General features: G+C 46.8%; 1 protein-coding gene across 1 annotated transcript; it reads right to left on the reverse strand.

Moving 5' to 3' along the window:
* Positions 1-2,453: 2,453 nt before the first annotated feature.
* LOC104159947 (lysine-specific demethylase PHF2-like) lies at positions 2,454-15,015 on the reverse strand (the record flags this gene model as incomplete). The annotated part of the gene is made up of 5 exons (XM_009697976.1): positions 14,958-15,015; positions 6,817-7,094; positions 4,980-5,075; positions 3,942-4,051; positions 2,454-2,715 (listed from the first exon to the last, which is right to left on the reverse strand). Coding segments are annotated over exons 2-5 (703 nt in total), but the record flags the coding sequence as incomplete, so codon positions are not given.
* Positions 15,016-15,021: the final 6 nt, after the last annotated feature.

Here is a 15,021-nt window from a genome sequence, read left to right on the forward strand (position 1 = left end):
TGAAGAACCAGCAGGACAGCGGCTGGGGCACATTGCTTTCCTGCACCCAGGGACACATTCCTTTGAGCACACTCAGGGTGCAGGTTCATCTCATCTCTTCTCTGCTGAGGCTCCTCCTGCTTCCACAGGGCTAGCCATGCTGCCCTGTGCCCTCATCCGGCCTGTCTCACTGCTCACAGGTGACCTATTTGCCCACAGGGTGACAGTTGAGCTGCACCCACATACAGGCACCCCACAGCTCCTCACACCCAGCAGGCTATTATAGTATCTGCCTTCCTTACACACCTGCACCCTCCCCAGGGATCTATGGATACCTCTCTGCCAATCTCTAAGGGAAACCTGCGGCACAGGGATGCTGAGCTCGCATGCCGCCACGAGTCCTGGGCCAAGCATTGCTCTGAGGATCCCCGGTCCCTTGCCCACTGCACTGAGACCAACCCGTGTACCATCACAGCTCCACATTTCTTCTTGTCCTCTCCTCCCCCAGCACTAGAGAGACCACCTGCAGCCAGCCTTGCCAGGATACTGAAAAGACGCACACACAGACATGCACACGCACACACACTTCCTTCCTACAGACTGAGGCTAGCACCAAGGCACTACAACACACCCAAAGGCGACAACATTCCCTGTCCCCATATTGATGAGAGGACACCACCACCACGAGCCCGGGCCCTTGCTCATGAGCTGTGTGGTTCAGTGAGGTCTGTGCTCCCTGGGTACTGCTCCTGGGACTGGTGCAGCTACTGCAGCTGCTCACTGCCCCACCACTCACCAGCTACCACCTTATGGCCAGAAACCCCTGGTCACTAAGGCATCTGGGACTGCCGGGCACAACACAGACCCATGCAGCCTCTTCTCTTACCATCATGCCACCACTGGTGCACTTGTGTGCAATACCTGCAGAGACTCAGATCCTTTCCACTCTTCCCGTCTGCATTAAGTGCCCCAGCCTTAAAGACCATGATAGTGTGGGTGACACTTTCCATGGGAAGTTTCCTCATTTCTCATCCTTTCACCTCACTCTAAGACTGAGAGACCTTCCCCAAGGAGGTCCTAGAGTTCCCTAATTCTGCTTCATCCCATCATCTCCTTCCACAGTTCCTTCATTCCCAGTGATGCCCAATCTGGTAGTTCCCAGGCTCAGGACTCTCCTGTGCTCCAGGCAGAGGGACACCCTGAAGTCCCCTTGGTGCCCTCAGCTGTCCCAAGACCCTGCACAGGAGGCCCTGAAAGTGCTCCGCTCCCTGCGAGGTCAGCCACTCACTTCCTTGGCACATGGCTCCTTCACTCCTTTGAGTACTGAGCTATACCACAGGCAAGGTGTGATCCATGTGCCTGGTCAGGCTCCCTTCATGATGCCCTAACTGGGCCACCCAGCTCACCAGCCAGACTGAGTTTCGGCTCCATTCAGCACTCCTCTTCCCATCACATCTTCCACTGGCTTGGACCTGTTTCACTAATGCCACCATTTCACCACAAAGATACAATTCCAGGCAAATATGTTCATTCCACTCCGGTTCTGCAGACAGCCACAGGTATTACCAGCTCCTGGCAGGACCCTTGCACCTACCGTGGGCTATGAACGCCCTCCTATATGGCCCATTCAAGCTGCTCTGATGTTTTGCCATTTGCCAGGACACCATGCGCTACCTCTAATTTTCTCCACTCAAATACAGGGGAATGCAGGAAACGTCTGCCATGTTGCCTTGCTTTTTACATCAGGGCCTCTCCCAATGGGATTGCACACTTAATCTTCACACTACACAGTGCCTGTCCCACTCACTTGCCTCTGTCACGCTTTCTGAGCAAAGTTCAAGCAGAGAATAGGAGGTCTCAGCCCAGACTCCAGGACAGCCTCAGCTTTGTAACGCTTTCCCTATGGCAGACAGCAAGCAACCTCTTCCTCTCTCTTGGCTTTGGTTGTGTAGCTGTGTTACTCTCAAGGTTTGATATTCCTCTGCTCCCTTGTGGCAACTCTCAAGACGGGTTTGCAGATCTGCACTGCTCTACACTTGCTGGGTAGGATGTCCTCACGTACAGGTATTGGTGCACAAACACCACCCAACCACAGCAGTGCCTGACCTAGCCCTGGGCAGAAGAGCCTTCACGGACGCATCTTCCCCTGGACAAGGCTTCACCAGACAGGCTGGACTGTGATGTGACCACTGCAGGTGTTCCTCAGGAGCCTCAAGGCACGCTCAGGGGTACTTCCTAGCATGAGATGCCTCACACCCTGCAACAAATAGCCCAGCAGCAAAACGTATATTTGGGCCCACAGTGCCAGGACAGCCAAGGCCATGGGCACCGTCTCCGACCAGACCTGACCTGCCAAAGCAATTCTACATCCCCGTGGCAGACATCACATGTGAGGGCCCTGCAAAAGGCACGGATTACACGACCAATTCACCCTTCCCCATTCCTACACCATAACCCCAGGCGTTTCCTGGTACCTTTGGTGGAGGCATTGTTCTGCGAGGATGATGAGGGTCTCCTCTGTGTGAGGAAAACACCAGGTGCCATCGGCTGTGATCCCCTGTTAGGCTGGGCGACCCCAAAGGTGCTGGCCCCTGCGGTGTACTCGTGATCTGTGAGGCTGCTGGCATGTGACTCCAGCTTCGGCTCTGGCGAGCTGCCTTCCTGAGCCGGTTTGTTCACGTTGTTGGTTGACAGCTTCTTTTTGGTATTTTTTTTCTTCTTGCCTTTTTGTTCCTCCTTTAAAATGACAAACATGAAGCTCAGATTAATCCCCAGAAGACCTTTAGCTATGGCAAGGGCCAGCGGCGTTGCTTAGGGTCCTGATACAACGAAAACCCATGAAGTTTGCCATGTACAAACTGCTCAGTGTCTGTTCCGATACCATCTCGCTCACAGCTCGCTCTGTTGCACGCACATGTTTGCCTTTCTTGTACCTATGTATATGCTTTGTGCAGAGCCTCCTTGTTTGTAAACTTTGCATACACTGCGGCGAGTGGGAGCCAGCCAGGACCAAAATGACCCTGCCTTGGGAGACCAGCGTGGTTTTGCATGAACAGGTCTTTCGATGTTCCACAAAAACTGGCACCTCCTATCTTCAGGTATCTTCATAAAACTTTCACAATAGCATGGAGAACATTAAACATCCCACTGATTCACAGACTCTGCTTCCTGCTAGGACACACACATTCTCTCTCGACCTGTAACTGCACTTACACATACATACCACAAGAACAGTGGTCTGTCACCAACCCGTTTCCCTTGCCTACTTTCAGTCCGCGTCTTGATGAAATCCTGCTACCATTCTCAGAACTCTTCTACTCAACAGCACAAATCACAGAAGCCCAATGCCACCAGAACCTGCATCTCCAGCAACTTGCCAAGGTGTCTCACCAACCTTGCTCCAGCAGACCTTGTCACCTTCGCACCTCATGCTGTCACATTTGTGGGGCCTATGTGTGTTAGGCGCTTAGCATCTATCTGACCTCTTCAGAGGCCAGACACTTATCAACACCCAAAGTGCCTCAGTATCTTTGCTAAACTGACCCATAGATACCCACGGTTCACCAAATCTTTGGAAGTAAATCCTTACGCTTCCCAGCAACCAGTTTCCACAGACAATACAATCACACCAGTCAGACTCTCAAATACATATCAATATGCAGTTCACGCACACTCCTTTTGGGCAGCCTCCTTCTGTCTTAGCCTGGTGGCTATGCTCACTAGCTCATACTGCTCTGCACTTCCAATGCATCGCCTGCTCTGCGCTGTGTTGTCGCCAGATACGTTGTGACACTATCGGACTTTCATCCCATTTCTTTCCCCTGACACTGCTGAGCCTTGTGTCACTGGCATGAATAAACACTGAGGAGGACTGGCACTGCACTGCTATTTGGGCATAACTCTGCAGCTGGGAGGAGAAGGCTTTCATTTTCTGACAGCTACTACTTCTCAAGCAATCTCACCTGCTGTGACAACTTCGCGGCAGCAGCGGCGAGTCCAGTTTCAATGGAGGCGACTCTCGTGCCCTCTCGCACCGGTCTGTCTTGTCGAGGCACCGAGGGGGCAACTCGTGCTAGAAGGAAAGCAGATGCAGGTCAGATGTGCAGAATGTGCCTGTGTGAGCAGCATAACCACACACTGGGCAGCGAAGCTCTGCCCTCCTGAGCAGGGAGGGCCAGGGATGCCATGGCCTCTGCCCTTCCTTCCCCGGGATGCATGTGAAGGCAGGAGGTGCCAACAGCCTCCAGTCACAGCGGCTTGGGGAGAAGCTGCCAATAAAGATGTAACACAGCTGAGCAACTTTGCTGGCAGCTGCAGCTACCTGAAGCCAAAGTCACAGGAGGGTTCTGCCTACACTACACATATGAGCGACTCCAGCATCGCTTCCAAAAGGACAGTGTTCACCACCCCATCAGCTGGGCATGGACATGCAGTGCCTCAAGCTGATGAGACATGGGCTGCTTGTCACACATACCCCAAGCTGCAGAGACTCCCCCGTTAGTGTGCCACATCAAAGGGGTCTAAGGACTCCCTGGCCTGTCACTGCCTTTGGTGAGCCGCAACAAAAACACCCTTCCAGACCACCAGCACTGGCTGAACCTGGAGGAGATTATTCCCATGCTCTCTCTCTCATTACTCTTTACACAGCCAACATCTAAAAGCCATGGCTACTCAGCTCTTGGGGATTTCACTGTTATACCACTGTTAAGGTGGCCACCAATTGTTCCATCACCAAGAGTGTGAAGAAAAATAAACTAACAACCCGATAAGGATTGACTTTTTCCTGCCAACTGATTGACAGAGGAAGGCTAAACTGCTCAGCATGAGTCCCAGTGCATGATATCACCTCCCACTGTGCTGGAAAGGATTAAACCTTCACATAATAAAGAAATTGCTAGTTGTGATCTTACAATTTCCACACTCCTTGAAAAATGGCTGGTTTTTTTAGGGACCTGCACAACTTAGCCTGAGTCTGGGCAGCACAGACCGTATGGACTTACCTGTTGGACTGTAAGGGGCATCATCTGAACTTTTCCTTTTCTTTGATCGGGATTTGAATACTGGATTATCTTCATCTGATTCAAGAGAAGGGTAAACTACAGTAGGAAACAAAGGCAATAGTTTCAGTGTAAGAAACAGCTCTACCCTGCACAGAGACTCATTTGCTCCATACAAGTGCGGTGACTACAGGCATCACTGCTAGAATAGCAAGGTCCCCCAGAAGTACCACTGAGTGGTGACACAGCTCAACACTCAGGGGACTTTCTCCCACCCTCATCTACACACACACTACATTTAGGAGCTGCTGTCATTGAACTGTGACCAGGTATTTTTCGGATACACAATGAAACTTCTCAGACAGGAAAAATCAGTCTTCCTCTTGTCTGTGGAGCAGCAGCACAGCTAGAAGAGACATGAACAGGTTGCCTTAACTCAAGCTAGACTGGTACTGAAAACACGTCAGCCAACCACTTCATTGAGCACCACACCTTCCTGGCCTTTACAACTCCCGCACAGTTGGGCAGAGACAAATGAGACACAGTGCGAGTATCCAAAAGATGAATGTGAACCATTCTACCAAAGGACCCTTCACAGGCCTCTGGGATGACATCAATTTATTCTTCTAAACTCTGTCCCAGCCTGTACTATGAAGTTTCTGTATTATTTTTTTTCATATGCATTTGATTTTCTTGATTTGTTACATCACTGGTGATTTTGGCATTACTGTGGCATTTGGCCATTGACACTAGAAGTCTGCTGATCTGACGTGACACAAACAGAGCTTCTGGAAAGCAAGCCTGCTCACCAAAAAGACTCTCCATTCACTGGCAGCACAGACACATAACAAGCAAATCCACCCCTCAGTAGAGCAGAGCCTTGTTCATGTGTGTCATCTGTCGGTAAACCACACCCCTGTCCAACAGCTTCATGGAGCTGCCCTTTCCCAAAGCACCCTCCAGCACTGCCACTGCCTCACAGTGCATGCAGTGCACTCTAAATGGCTGGACCACCTTCTGCAACATGTCACAGCATCTCCATTTTGCCTTGGCATCTCTGTTAATAATGTGAAAAGACACACTCCACTTCTCCAGTCATAACAAATGATTTCTGATGGCCATGCTTGCCAGGGAGACTTAAACCACACACATAGACTCTCTTGTTGTGCAGCATAAACCTCTATCAACTTCTTGCCCTCTTTGGGACTTTAGGCTTTCCAGTTCCTTTCAGTCTTCACGTTATTACTTTTCTTCATTTCCTCACTTCTTATACTCAAAAATGCTCCTGCAGATTATTTTGGTAGAACTGATGTAACTGGTGCAAACTGGCTTTGTGCCCATTTCTGCTTCAGATACTTGCATTCTCTGCCAACACTCAAAATACCACTGGATCCCTGTTCCAAGTACAAATTCAACTTCTCACTCGAAACCTATACATTTTATTGCTATTGTGCAGACAAGGACATTTCTGTCATAAGTACCATTACCTGACATGCATTTCTGGGACAGTTTCCTGTTTCTTGGCTGACTACTGCGGTTTCAGTGGGCTTCCATGCTTCTTAACATCTTCTGATTGTGACATGCCTCAAATACAGTCTACCTGGATGGCTGTACCACCACTGGCTCTGTGGTCAGTCTACCTATCATGCAGTGTTTGCTTAATTTTGCTGTGCAGACCTCTTGTTTTTGCACTCTTCCTCACCAAAATACCCAGTCGATTTCAATGTGACAGAAAGTGAGCAAGTGTATGGAGAAACATGGGGGGTGTTTGCAAACATGCACAAATATGTACATGCATACCCAGGCACACACTCACTCAGACTGCTTCATTTGTACTTACCGTAATCTGAATCTTTAAAACAGGCGTCTAAGTGGTCCTGATCTTCATCGTAATCTTCTATGTCAATACTGTTCTTTGTGCTTTTCTTTAGTAATCGCTTGCCGGCATTTTTGTTGCTGCCACCACCTGTTTTTTTAGAGTTTTGTGTGGAGATGGAGTTATTCTTTGCCTGATTGGTACCCCAGGACGTCTGGAGGCAGGACTCTGATGACTGGAGGTTTGCCATCGATAGCATGCCCTGGATTGCTTCTTGTGTGCTGGGTGAGGCAGGTGGCTGACTGCGGGGAAACATTGAGAAATACAAGTGCTATTATCGACTCCAGAAAAACACGAGCCCCTCACAAACAGTTGACTGCTTTCACTGCACAGTGTTGCTAGAAGAGATTTTCTGATTACTGCCTGTGGAGCAGCTGGGCATGCCACAAGTGACACCAGTTGTTTTTATGCTAACAGCAATATCACAAAGAGCACATTAGATGTGGGGTTGCTGCAAGCCAGGAAGCTGTGCGCTGCGTGGCTGGGCCTGCGATGGGCAGCTCCCTGGGGGCTGTTGTCGCTGGTGGGCAAGGACAGGGCTCAAGTAACTTTCAGGGACTGCTACCACTCCAAGATCTGCTGGAAGAGCAACACGATAGGGCACAAGCAATTCAAGAGATTTCTCTAGTGAATTAGGAGTGTTTGCTGATGTGGATGTGGGGTGGATTGATTATGGGAGATGCTGGAGAGGTAGGGACTGGATGGGTGGACTACAGGGTGGGTGCAAACCTTGCTTTCATTGAACTTGCTTTTTGGTATTTTAATGCCAGTTGTTAATAGGCACAGCACATCTGCTACAGAAAGAAATACATTCCTACAGAGTAGGCTGCGGTCAAACGATGTGTAAATTCTGACTGGCATGTATGCTTAGCAAGATGGGAAAGCACGCTCCCCAGAACACGGAAGAACGTAGAAGAATGATAATCTCGTCAGAGAACGCCAGACATTAATTCTGCAACAGGCAGAACACATCATCAAATATTCCCAGAACTTTGGAGTTTGGGCAAATGGTGAAATGCAAGAAAACTTGCTGAGGTAATGGTATTTTTTACAGTTATGTAATAGAAGCCACTAACATACCGCATTTCCCAAGTAAATTAGCAGTACCATATCGCTTTCTCTTACTTGATCTTAATTTAATCCACTTTAAATCATTACAGGACTCCAGATAGAGTGACGTACAAGACATAATGGGAATTTCTGCGCACTAATTGCGTTCATAAATAATCCTGAAAATGAGTTAAGACTGGTGTTAGCAGCTAGCAACTCAACAAATAGAAGAACATCAAAAAACTTATTTAGGAAAGAGACATTTTAATCCCTTCATTATCATACCAGATGCCTTAGCCTTCTCCCTGTCAAAGGCATATTTTGCACCATCTATAAAAAATTAACATATTTTCTTTCAGATTTTTCCCCCAACTGTTTTTGCAAATACTGGACTCTCAAAACACTGCAAACAGACCATCAAGCACTGACCACTAAATGAGCAAATCAGAGAGGAACTGCCTTAAGCAACACAAGCTTCAACAAATAAATTGTGGAATATGATCAAAACCAGTGGTTCTGAGAGTCAAACCACAACCTGAACGTGTGGGTGAAACGTCTCAAAGAGACAGAACTGCACACGGGGCAAAATGTTTCTCATTAGGGCATGTGCTGACGTGTACTTCCATCAGAAGTATTTCAGCTTTCTAAGTCAAAAAAAATTCAAGAAGAATCAGGAAGCAATTTTTAAGCTCTGGAAGGCCATATCCCCTTTCTGTAGCTTCAGCAATGATTTAAAAAATACATTTATGAAAGTAGACTATCTCTGAGTTACAACTATTACTTAAAAAACATTTAAAATGAGGGCAGGAGCAGGGGAGCAGGAGCAAAGCAGCCAGAGTGCTTCTGCCCCTGTGCTCCCTTCCCAGCAGCTGGCTGGCAAGGGCCCTTCAAACACACAGTGAGGTGGCACTTGGCAATAGCACAGACCCTGCCGCTGCTCTGCAAATCCTGGCAGCCTTGCTTTCCTTTCCTCAAGCTAAAAAATGATGTTGTGGATGAACAGAGAAAAAAAGATTGAGTCGTTTACTGCAATAACCATTTGCTGCCTAGCAAGCACCTGTGATTTTCAGCTGTGTATAGTGCAGGAACTGAAAGAGGTCCACATCAGAAACTGCCAGTTTCCCCTGCAACACCCAGCACCGCGTGGTAAACCTCAGTGCAGCCGCCACACGGTCCACAGGCAAAAGAACCACTCAGATGGCCAGAAAGGCATGGCCAAAGCAGCATGGTGGCCGCCTGAATGACCCATGAGGCTGGGCTGTGGAGGATGAGTCCAAGGTATGCCAGGCCCAGCTCCCACCCAGAGCCCACGCTGAGCTGGTACGGAGCCTGATGGGCCAAGCTTGCGCCCACACCGAGCAGCCTGAGCTCATACGCCTGCTAATGAGCCACGTGCAACAGCATCACCAGCCACTGCCTGTCTGCTGCTGCGCCCTGAGAGCTAAAATTGGCAGCATGTTTTTACATTATTATCAGAGAGAAGCACTACAACAGAAGGGAAAATGTGCTGTTAAAACTCATCCCAAATAAAATCTCCCTCAGCGCTGACCAGCCTGCAGCACTGGTTGGGACAGTGTGATGAGGAACGGGGAAGGGCAGCTCATCTCAGTGGGAACCCAAGGAAGAAGACATTGGTCTGTACGGCACAGATGGCTTTGTGCCCTGCACAGTGCTCTCGGCAACTATTGTTGTGTTGAGTTTATGCCTCGGGGCCTCAGTGTCCCAGAACAGCTTGCCATTGCTAGCAGTATCTTCATCAGGGAGAGGAGCATAAAGCATCCCTTCAGGCTATGTTTTGGGGCTTTCACATTGCCTGCATTACCCGCCTAGACATGACAAGAGCATCCTTTCCCTGACAGCATGTTCCAGAGCGGGTGGCAATAGGCAAACAGCCATGATCATGACAAGAATACACATGTACAATTCAGCACGGACAGATGAAGGTTTTAGCTCCTTAGCTGAGGCTGGCCCCTGCGCTGTCTGGGCACAGGAACAATCCCAACACCCTGAAGCTAGGAGAGGATATCATGGAGGGAGCCAGTGCCTCACTTCTCACAACCAATTCTACTACTACCATCTCTCTCTGAGGGTTCAACATCTCTAGCCAGATCATCTCCTTCCTTTCAAAAGCAAATACCAAGCCTTTCACCTCTATCCTCATATTTAGAACTTAATTTATTAATTTCAGATGAATATTACTCATAGAAGGGTGGCTTCTTCCCCATTCTCCATTCTGCCTACACAGACGGCTGGAGGCACTTGAAGGGCAAGGTGATGATGAGACACAGTAAGCTCCCTAATGTCTCACCTGGCCTCTGAATACCTATCACCCAGTCTCATCTTAAGATTAGGGGAAAAATAGATAAAGGCAAAGGAAAGTCACAGGAACCACTGAGCATTTTCCAAATGGAAATAAGAACTAACTTGAAAAAAGAACTGTCTCACGGGGTTGCAGAGAAGACTGAGCCAGGCCTTTCTCGGTGGTGCACAGCTGCAGCAGAGGAAATCCCAACCCGACACAAGAAGAAAAGGTCCATACTGAGGGTGGCCGAGCAGCTCACACAGCAGAATGCCCATCCCTGAATATATTTAAAACTCACCAGCGCAATGCTCTGAACAACCAGGTCAAACTTTGCAGCTGGCTGTGCTGTGAGCAGGTGGCTGCACTCTGTGACTTCCCAAGGTCCCTTCCAACTGCCCTTACTCTGGAATACTTCAAGAAGAACCACTGAAATGCAGTTGTGCATGTAAGGCAAAGGCAATAAATCACCATCCTGTCTCTGTGATAGTATTTCCCTGTCATTTCAGCATTTCCCCTCACCCCACCTGTGGCCAAATGCAAATGAACCACAAAGAAGTGGAGCCAAGACGGTAATGACTTATCAATATTCTGGAGAAGTCACGGTTGTATGAAACTATGAAACTCAAATAATTTCAAGTATAAAACCAGTATTTCCTTCCATTTTTGAATCAGACCTGGAAACAACAAAGAATTTTGCTCAGTTCAACATCATGTGAGTACCAGTCCCTCCAAGCTCTTTTCCATACTCCATTTCAGTTCTTTCAGACTGTTTCCACATTTACAGCAGTCCTTTTGCAGGACCTCTGTCATTATCTCTCCCCATCTCACTACCATTGACACAAGAACAGGAGATGCAGCTCTCTAGAGCAATCTAGGTAATGCCATCAGGGTATTTCGTTTGGTCAGCTGCAAATGACAGTTCAATTATTTTACAGAATAAAGTTTCACACAATTCAGATAAGGTCATTATCACAAAAAGCCCTGACCCGCTTCCTAAGTAGTTCAGCAGCTCCGGCGCCACTCTGACAGGGCTCCATGCTTCCCACTTGAGAGCTGGCTCTCATCTGCACAGATCACTGTGTCAGCAAAGGAGATTCCACACAGACCTACCTGCACTACTGCTACATGGAGTATCCAGAACATACATACATGTATATATGTATATATATAAATGCATGCATAGGCCTACCCTTTAGCTGCCTTAGAAGTCGAGAAAGATGGAAATTGTTCCTGAGAACCAGACATGACCACATTGGCATCATGTTGCGACACAGTATGTTTGTGAATCATCTTTCTTGCATTTTTTTTTAAAAAAGCACATTATGGCCATTTAAAAAGCCTAGCATAATTATGAAATGAAACATAGTAATTCCATTTATCAGGAGCTTTTCTCAATCAAGCTGCAACACACACTGCCAAAGCCTAATTGTTTATACAAGAGCCAAAATCGATATGACACATTCCCACTAAACTACCACACACAGTGTAGTAATTCATGCAGAGTGTAGTTATGTGACTGTTTGCGACTTTGATTTCAGAAACCACAAAGTCTACAAATACACTGGGTACAGAGCCCAGGCTCTGAGGGGAGGAAAAATGAAAGGCCTGAGTCCTAGTCCATTACTGTGTGTCAGTTTTAACCCGTTGCAGACAGCAAAAGACACCTCCCAAGGAAGGAAGAGAATCTTTGAGGACCACTTCTTTAACCTCTTTTTCCCACTTATCCCTGCATTTCTGCACATTGTAAGCAGGCAGCGAACCATGTTACACATGGAATGGTTAGTGGTGTAAACGTGGTTAAGGCAGATTTCTTTTAATTCTTACAATGGTTGATAAATTTTCTTATTTTATACCAAACTTCAAGCATGGGAGTCATATTACACTGGCAACTTTATTCCCAGAGTTAAGATACACCTAACTGCCTGCCAACATGTCTAATTACTGTCCAAAATGTAAGTGTAAATTCAACATAAACACTAGTTCCACTATGCACCATAACATGGAATGGAAAAGGAATTCACAGGAATAGTTAAACAGACTACAAGTGTTAATGCAATTATTTCTTTTGAAGAGCAGGTGCAGAGTTGGGGCCAAATCTCAAGAGATCAGGAAAATCTAGAACCACTGACCCACTGGAGCTCAGACAACAAAAAATATTCTGTTTCCTGGGCACTGCACACACATTGGTACCTCTCCCCATACCCTCTGTGATCATAGGAGGTGGTTGGCTGTTTTGATCAACCACTCCTCGCTAGGGGGAAGGCAGTAATGGAGGAAAAATAGGACTAAACTGAGATTAGATCTCTTCTCTAGAAATATCAGCCTTGTCAAGATAAGCCTTCTAAACATATGTAGTGACTGTGTTACTTGATTTTAAAATCAGCGGCTTTTTTCACCCACATTAGGAATGAAAAGAGAACTCTTACAGGAGACCCCGCATGCACACCTCTGTTCAACACAGAGATGAGGATCCCTGTCACTGTGCTGCAACAAGTAATAAAGTCTAAATGTTGACGCACAAAGGCAAGACTGTCTCACAGAGCTCGCTGCTACTTCACAAGTGATGTACCCTGCATGAAGCCAGTCTATGTAATATGCTTTAATCTCTTGCAAGCATCTAAGCTGTGAAAGAGACAATTACCTAATAAATTGAGAAGGTTGAACCAGAAGATGCTTCTGCTTCAGAAGTTCAGCAACACTCTCTCCTTTAGATTTCTCTGTAGCTGTCACCACATTGCAACCTTAAAAAATTCCATCTTCTCTCTCAACATCATAAAACTATTTTTTTTTTAAACTCACTGATAAAATTTGCTTCTATGGTTTCCCTTGGTAACTTATTCCATATGTTCCCCTTTGACCATGAGGCATATCTTTTGGAATTCTCCGTTACGGCTTTTAACTTCCAATCTTTGCCAGGTTTAGATAATATCTTCCTCTCTGAGGGGACTTTCTCATTTCACTTTAACAGGTTCTTTCAAATTTGCAAGCTGTGCTTTTCCTGGGTCATGCACACTCAATACCCAGCAAGGGCACAGCACGAGTGAGAAGGACAGCACCAGTCTCTTTTGTCCACTTTGTTCCAACTTTTAGACCACTCCTCCAGCTATTTTCTATTTCCTCCACAGGTTCTGTGACTTTGTATAACCAAGGCAGACTGAGAGGAAGCAGGGAGGAAAAAGATGCTGTTGGGAGTACCACTAAATGTGGTATCTGGCTTTACTATTCAAAGCAGATTGAATTTGCTGCTTTGCATGTATAAAACGGTACAACACATCTCTTGCTTCCATGCAACATCTGCTGTATGAATCACGAGTAGGATAAACACTGCTTCAAGCAGCCAGCTGAGAGAACTAACACGTCCTGCTGGCCTGGTGAAGGTGGTTTTCAAATGAAGGCAGAGTGGAGATGGAACTGGCTTATTAAAATGCCAAAGAAGAATAGCCTTACCGCACATTTCACATCATTTCCCACATCACCATCTAGCCTGTCATTCTCACCTTTGTTTGCACAACAGGCATATTTAGAGGCTAGAAACTTGTGCCAGCAATTTCCCAACGGCCCACAGCTTCCAAAAGTACAAAGGCTGTGGTCCCTGCGGAGGAGTGGAAAGTGCTTAGGTGAATACCTCTGGTTTTCTACAGACGGGGGACAAATCATTCAGTTAAGACCGCAGCTGCAAGGACCTACTTCAGCAGCAGAGTACTAGGGAGCACTGGGCATAAGATGTAGCAGTTCATGTCTGCAATGCCATTCTCTGCATGGAAGCCATAAACTCAGTTGATGTTCCCAAAACCCCTTCCTGGGGATTTGTTCCTAAGGTTTGAGTTAAGCAAGACATTTCCGTATGTGAAGAGCCCCACTAGCTTCTTTTGAAATGACATGCATGCTTCTAGTACCTAACTCTCTATCAGTAGTTTAAGATCAGCCTTGGCCTGTAGAGAGTGGAGGTAATCAACCCATACAGTTGTTTTGAGATGGGCTTAAACAAAACCCTTGTTCCAGATAGTCCTGAACTGCAGGATTTGAGTCTAGGAACCGTATTTTCCAGTTTTGCATTTCTTTTCACTGCCCAGTGTTTGGATTGCTAAAAGATCTAGTGCTGTACCTTACTAACCATGTTCCAGAACATTCCACGTCAACTTCAACGTCCACCTACAGCAGTCCCATATGAAACACAACCAAGCCCAGGCAAGCACTTCCATTTTAGTTACAGAAGTACTCATGAAAGAGTTTGGGTTTTTTCCAAGTCATGTGTTTTGGTGGGGAGAAGAATGATGACCAGAGGTGTGAGGGAGGATAGACAGTTTCCTATTTTCTTCTTTCAAACATTCAACATTCGGGGAGCTGTGAGACATGTTACAATGCTTTATGGAAGGAATGCTGGTCATTTAGATTACTTTACTACATTATTACTACATTATAAAACATTATTCATGCCCTCAAGCTGCATTCACTGAGCTCTCTCTTCCTTTTGAATGATTCATCCACTATAGTATTACTGCTAAAATGGATGTTCAGTATTTACAGATGTGAAATACCTCAATTTGTTTAAATTATATCACCAAAATCTTTCCCACACACTTTCCCACCTCTCCCTCCAGATCACAGGATAAGGGAAGAATTTGCTTACTGGAGAAAAAGCAGTTACTGAGCTGCAAAATTCATTCTCTCTCTCACTCACACACACACACACAACCACAAAACAGCAATTTTTGTTTATGGCTAAGAGGAAAAAACACCCCTTGGTGCATACCTGTTGGTGTTATACTCTAAACCCCCAACTTCCTTGCTTGCCTGCAAAAGATCAAGAATTCCTG

The sequence above is a fragment of the Cariama cristata genome, unplaced genomic scaffold (assembly GCF_000690535.1).
Source record: "Cariama cristata isolate BGI_N322 unplaced genomic scaffold, ASM69053v1 scaffold34553, whole genome shotgun sequence".
Lineage (NCBI taxonomy): Eukaryota > Metazoa > Chordata > Aves > Cariamiformes > Cariamidae > Cariama > Cariama cristata.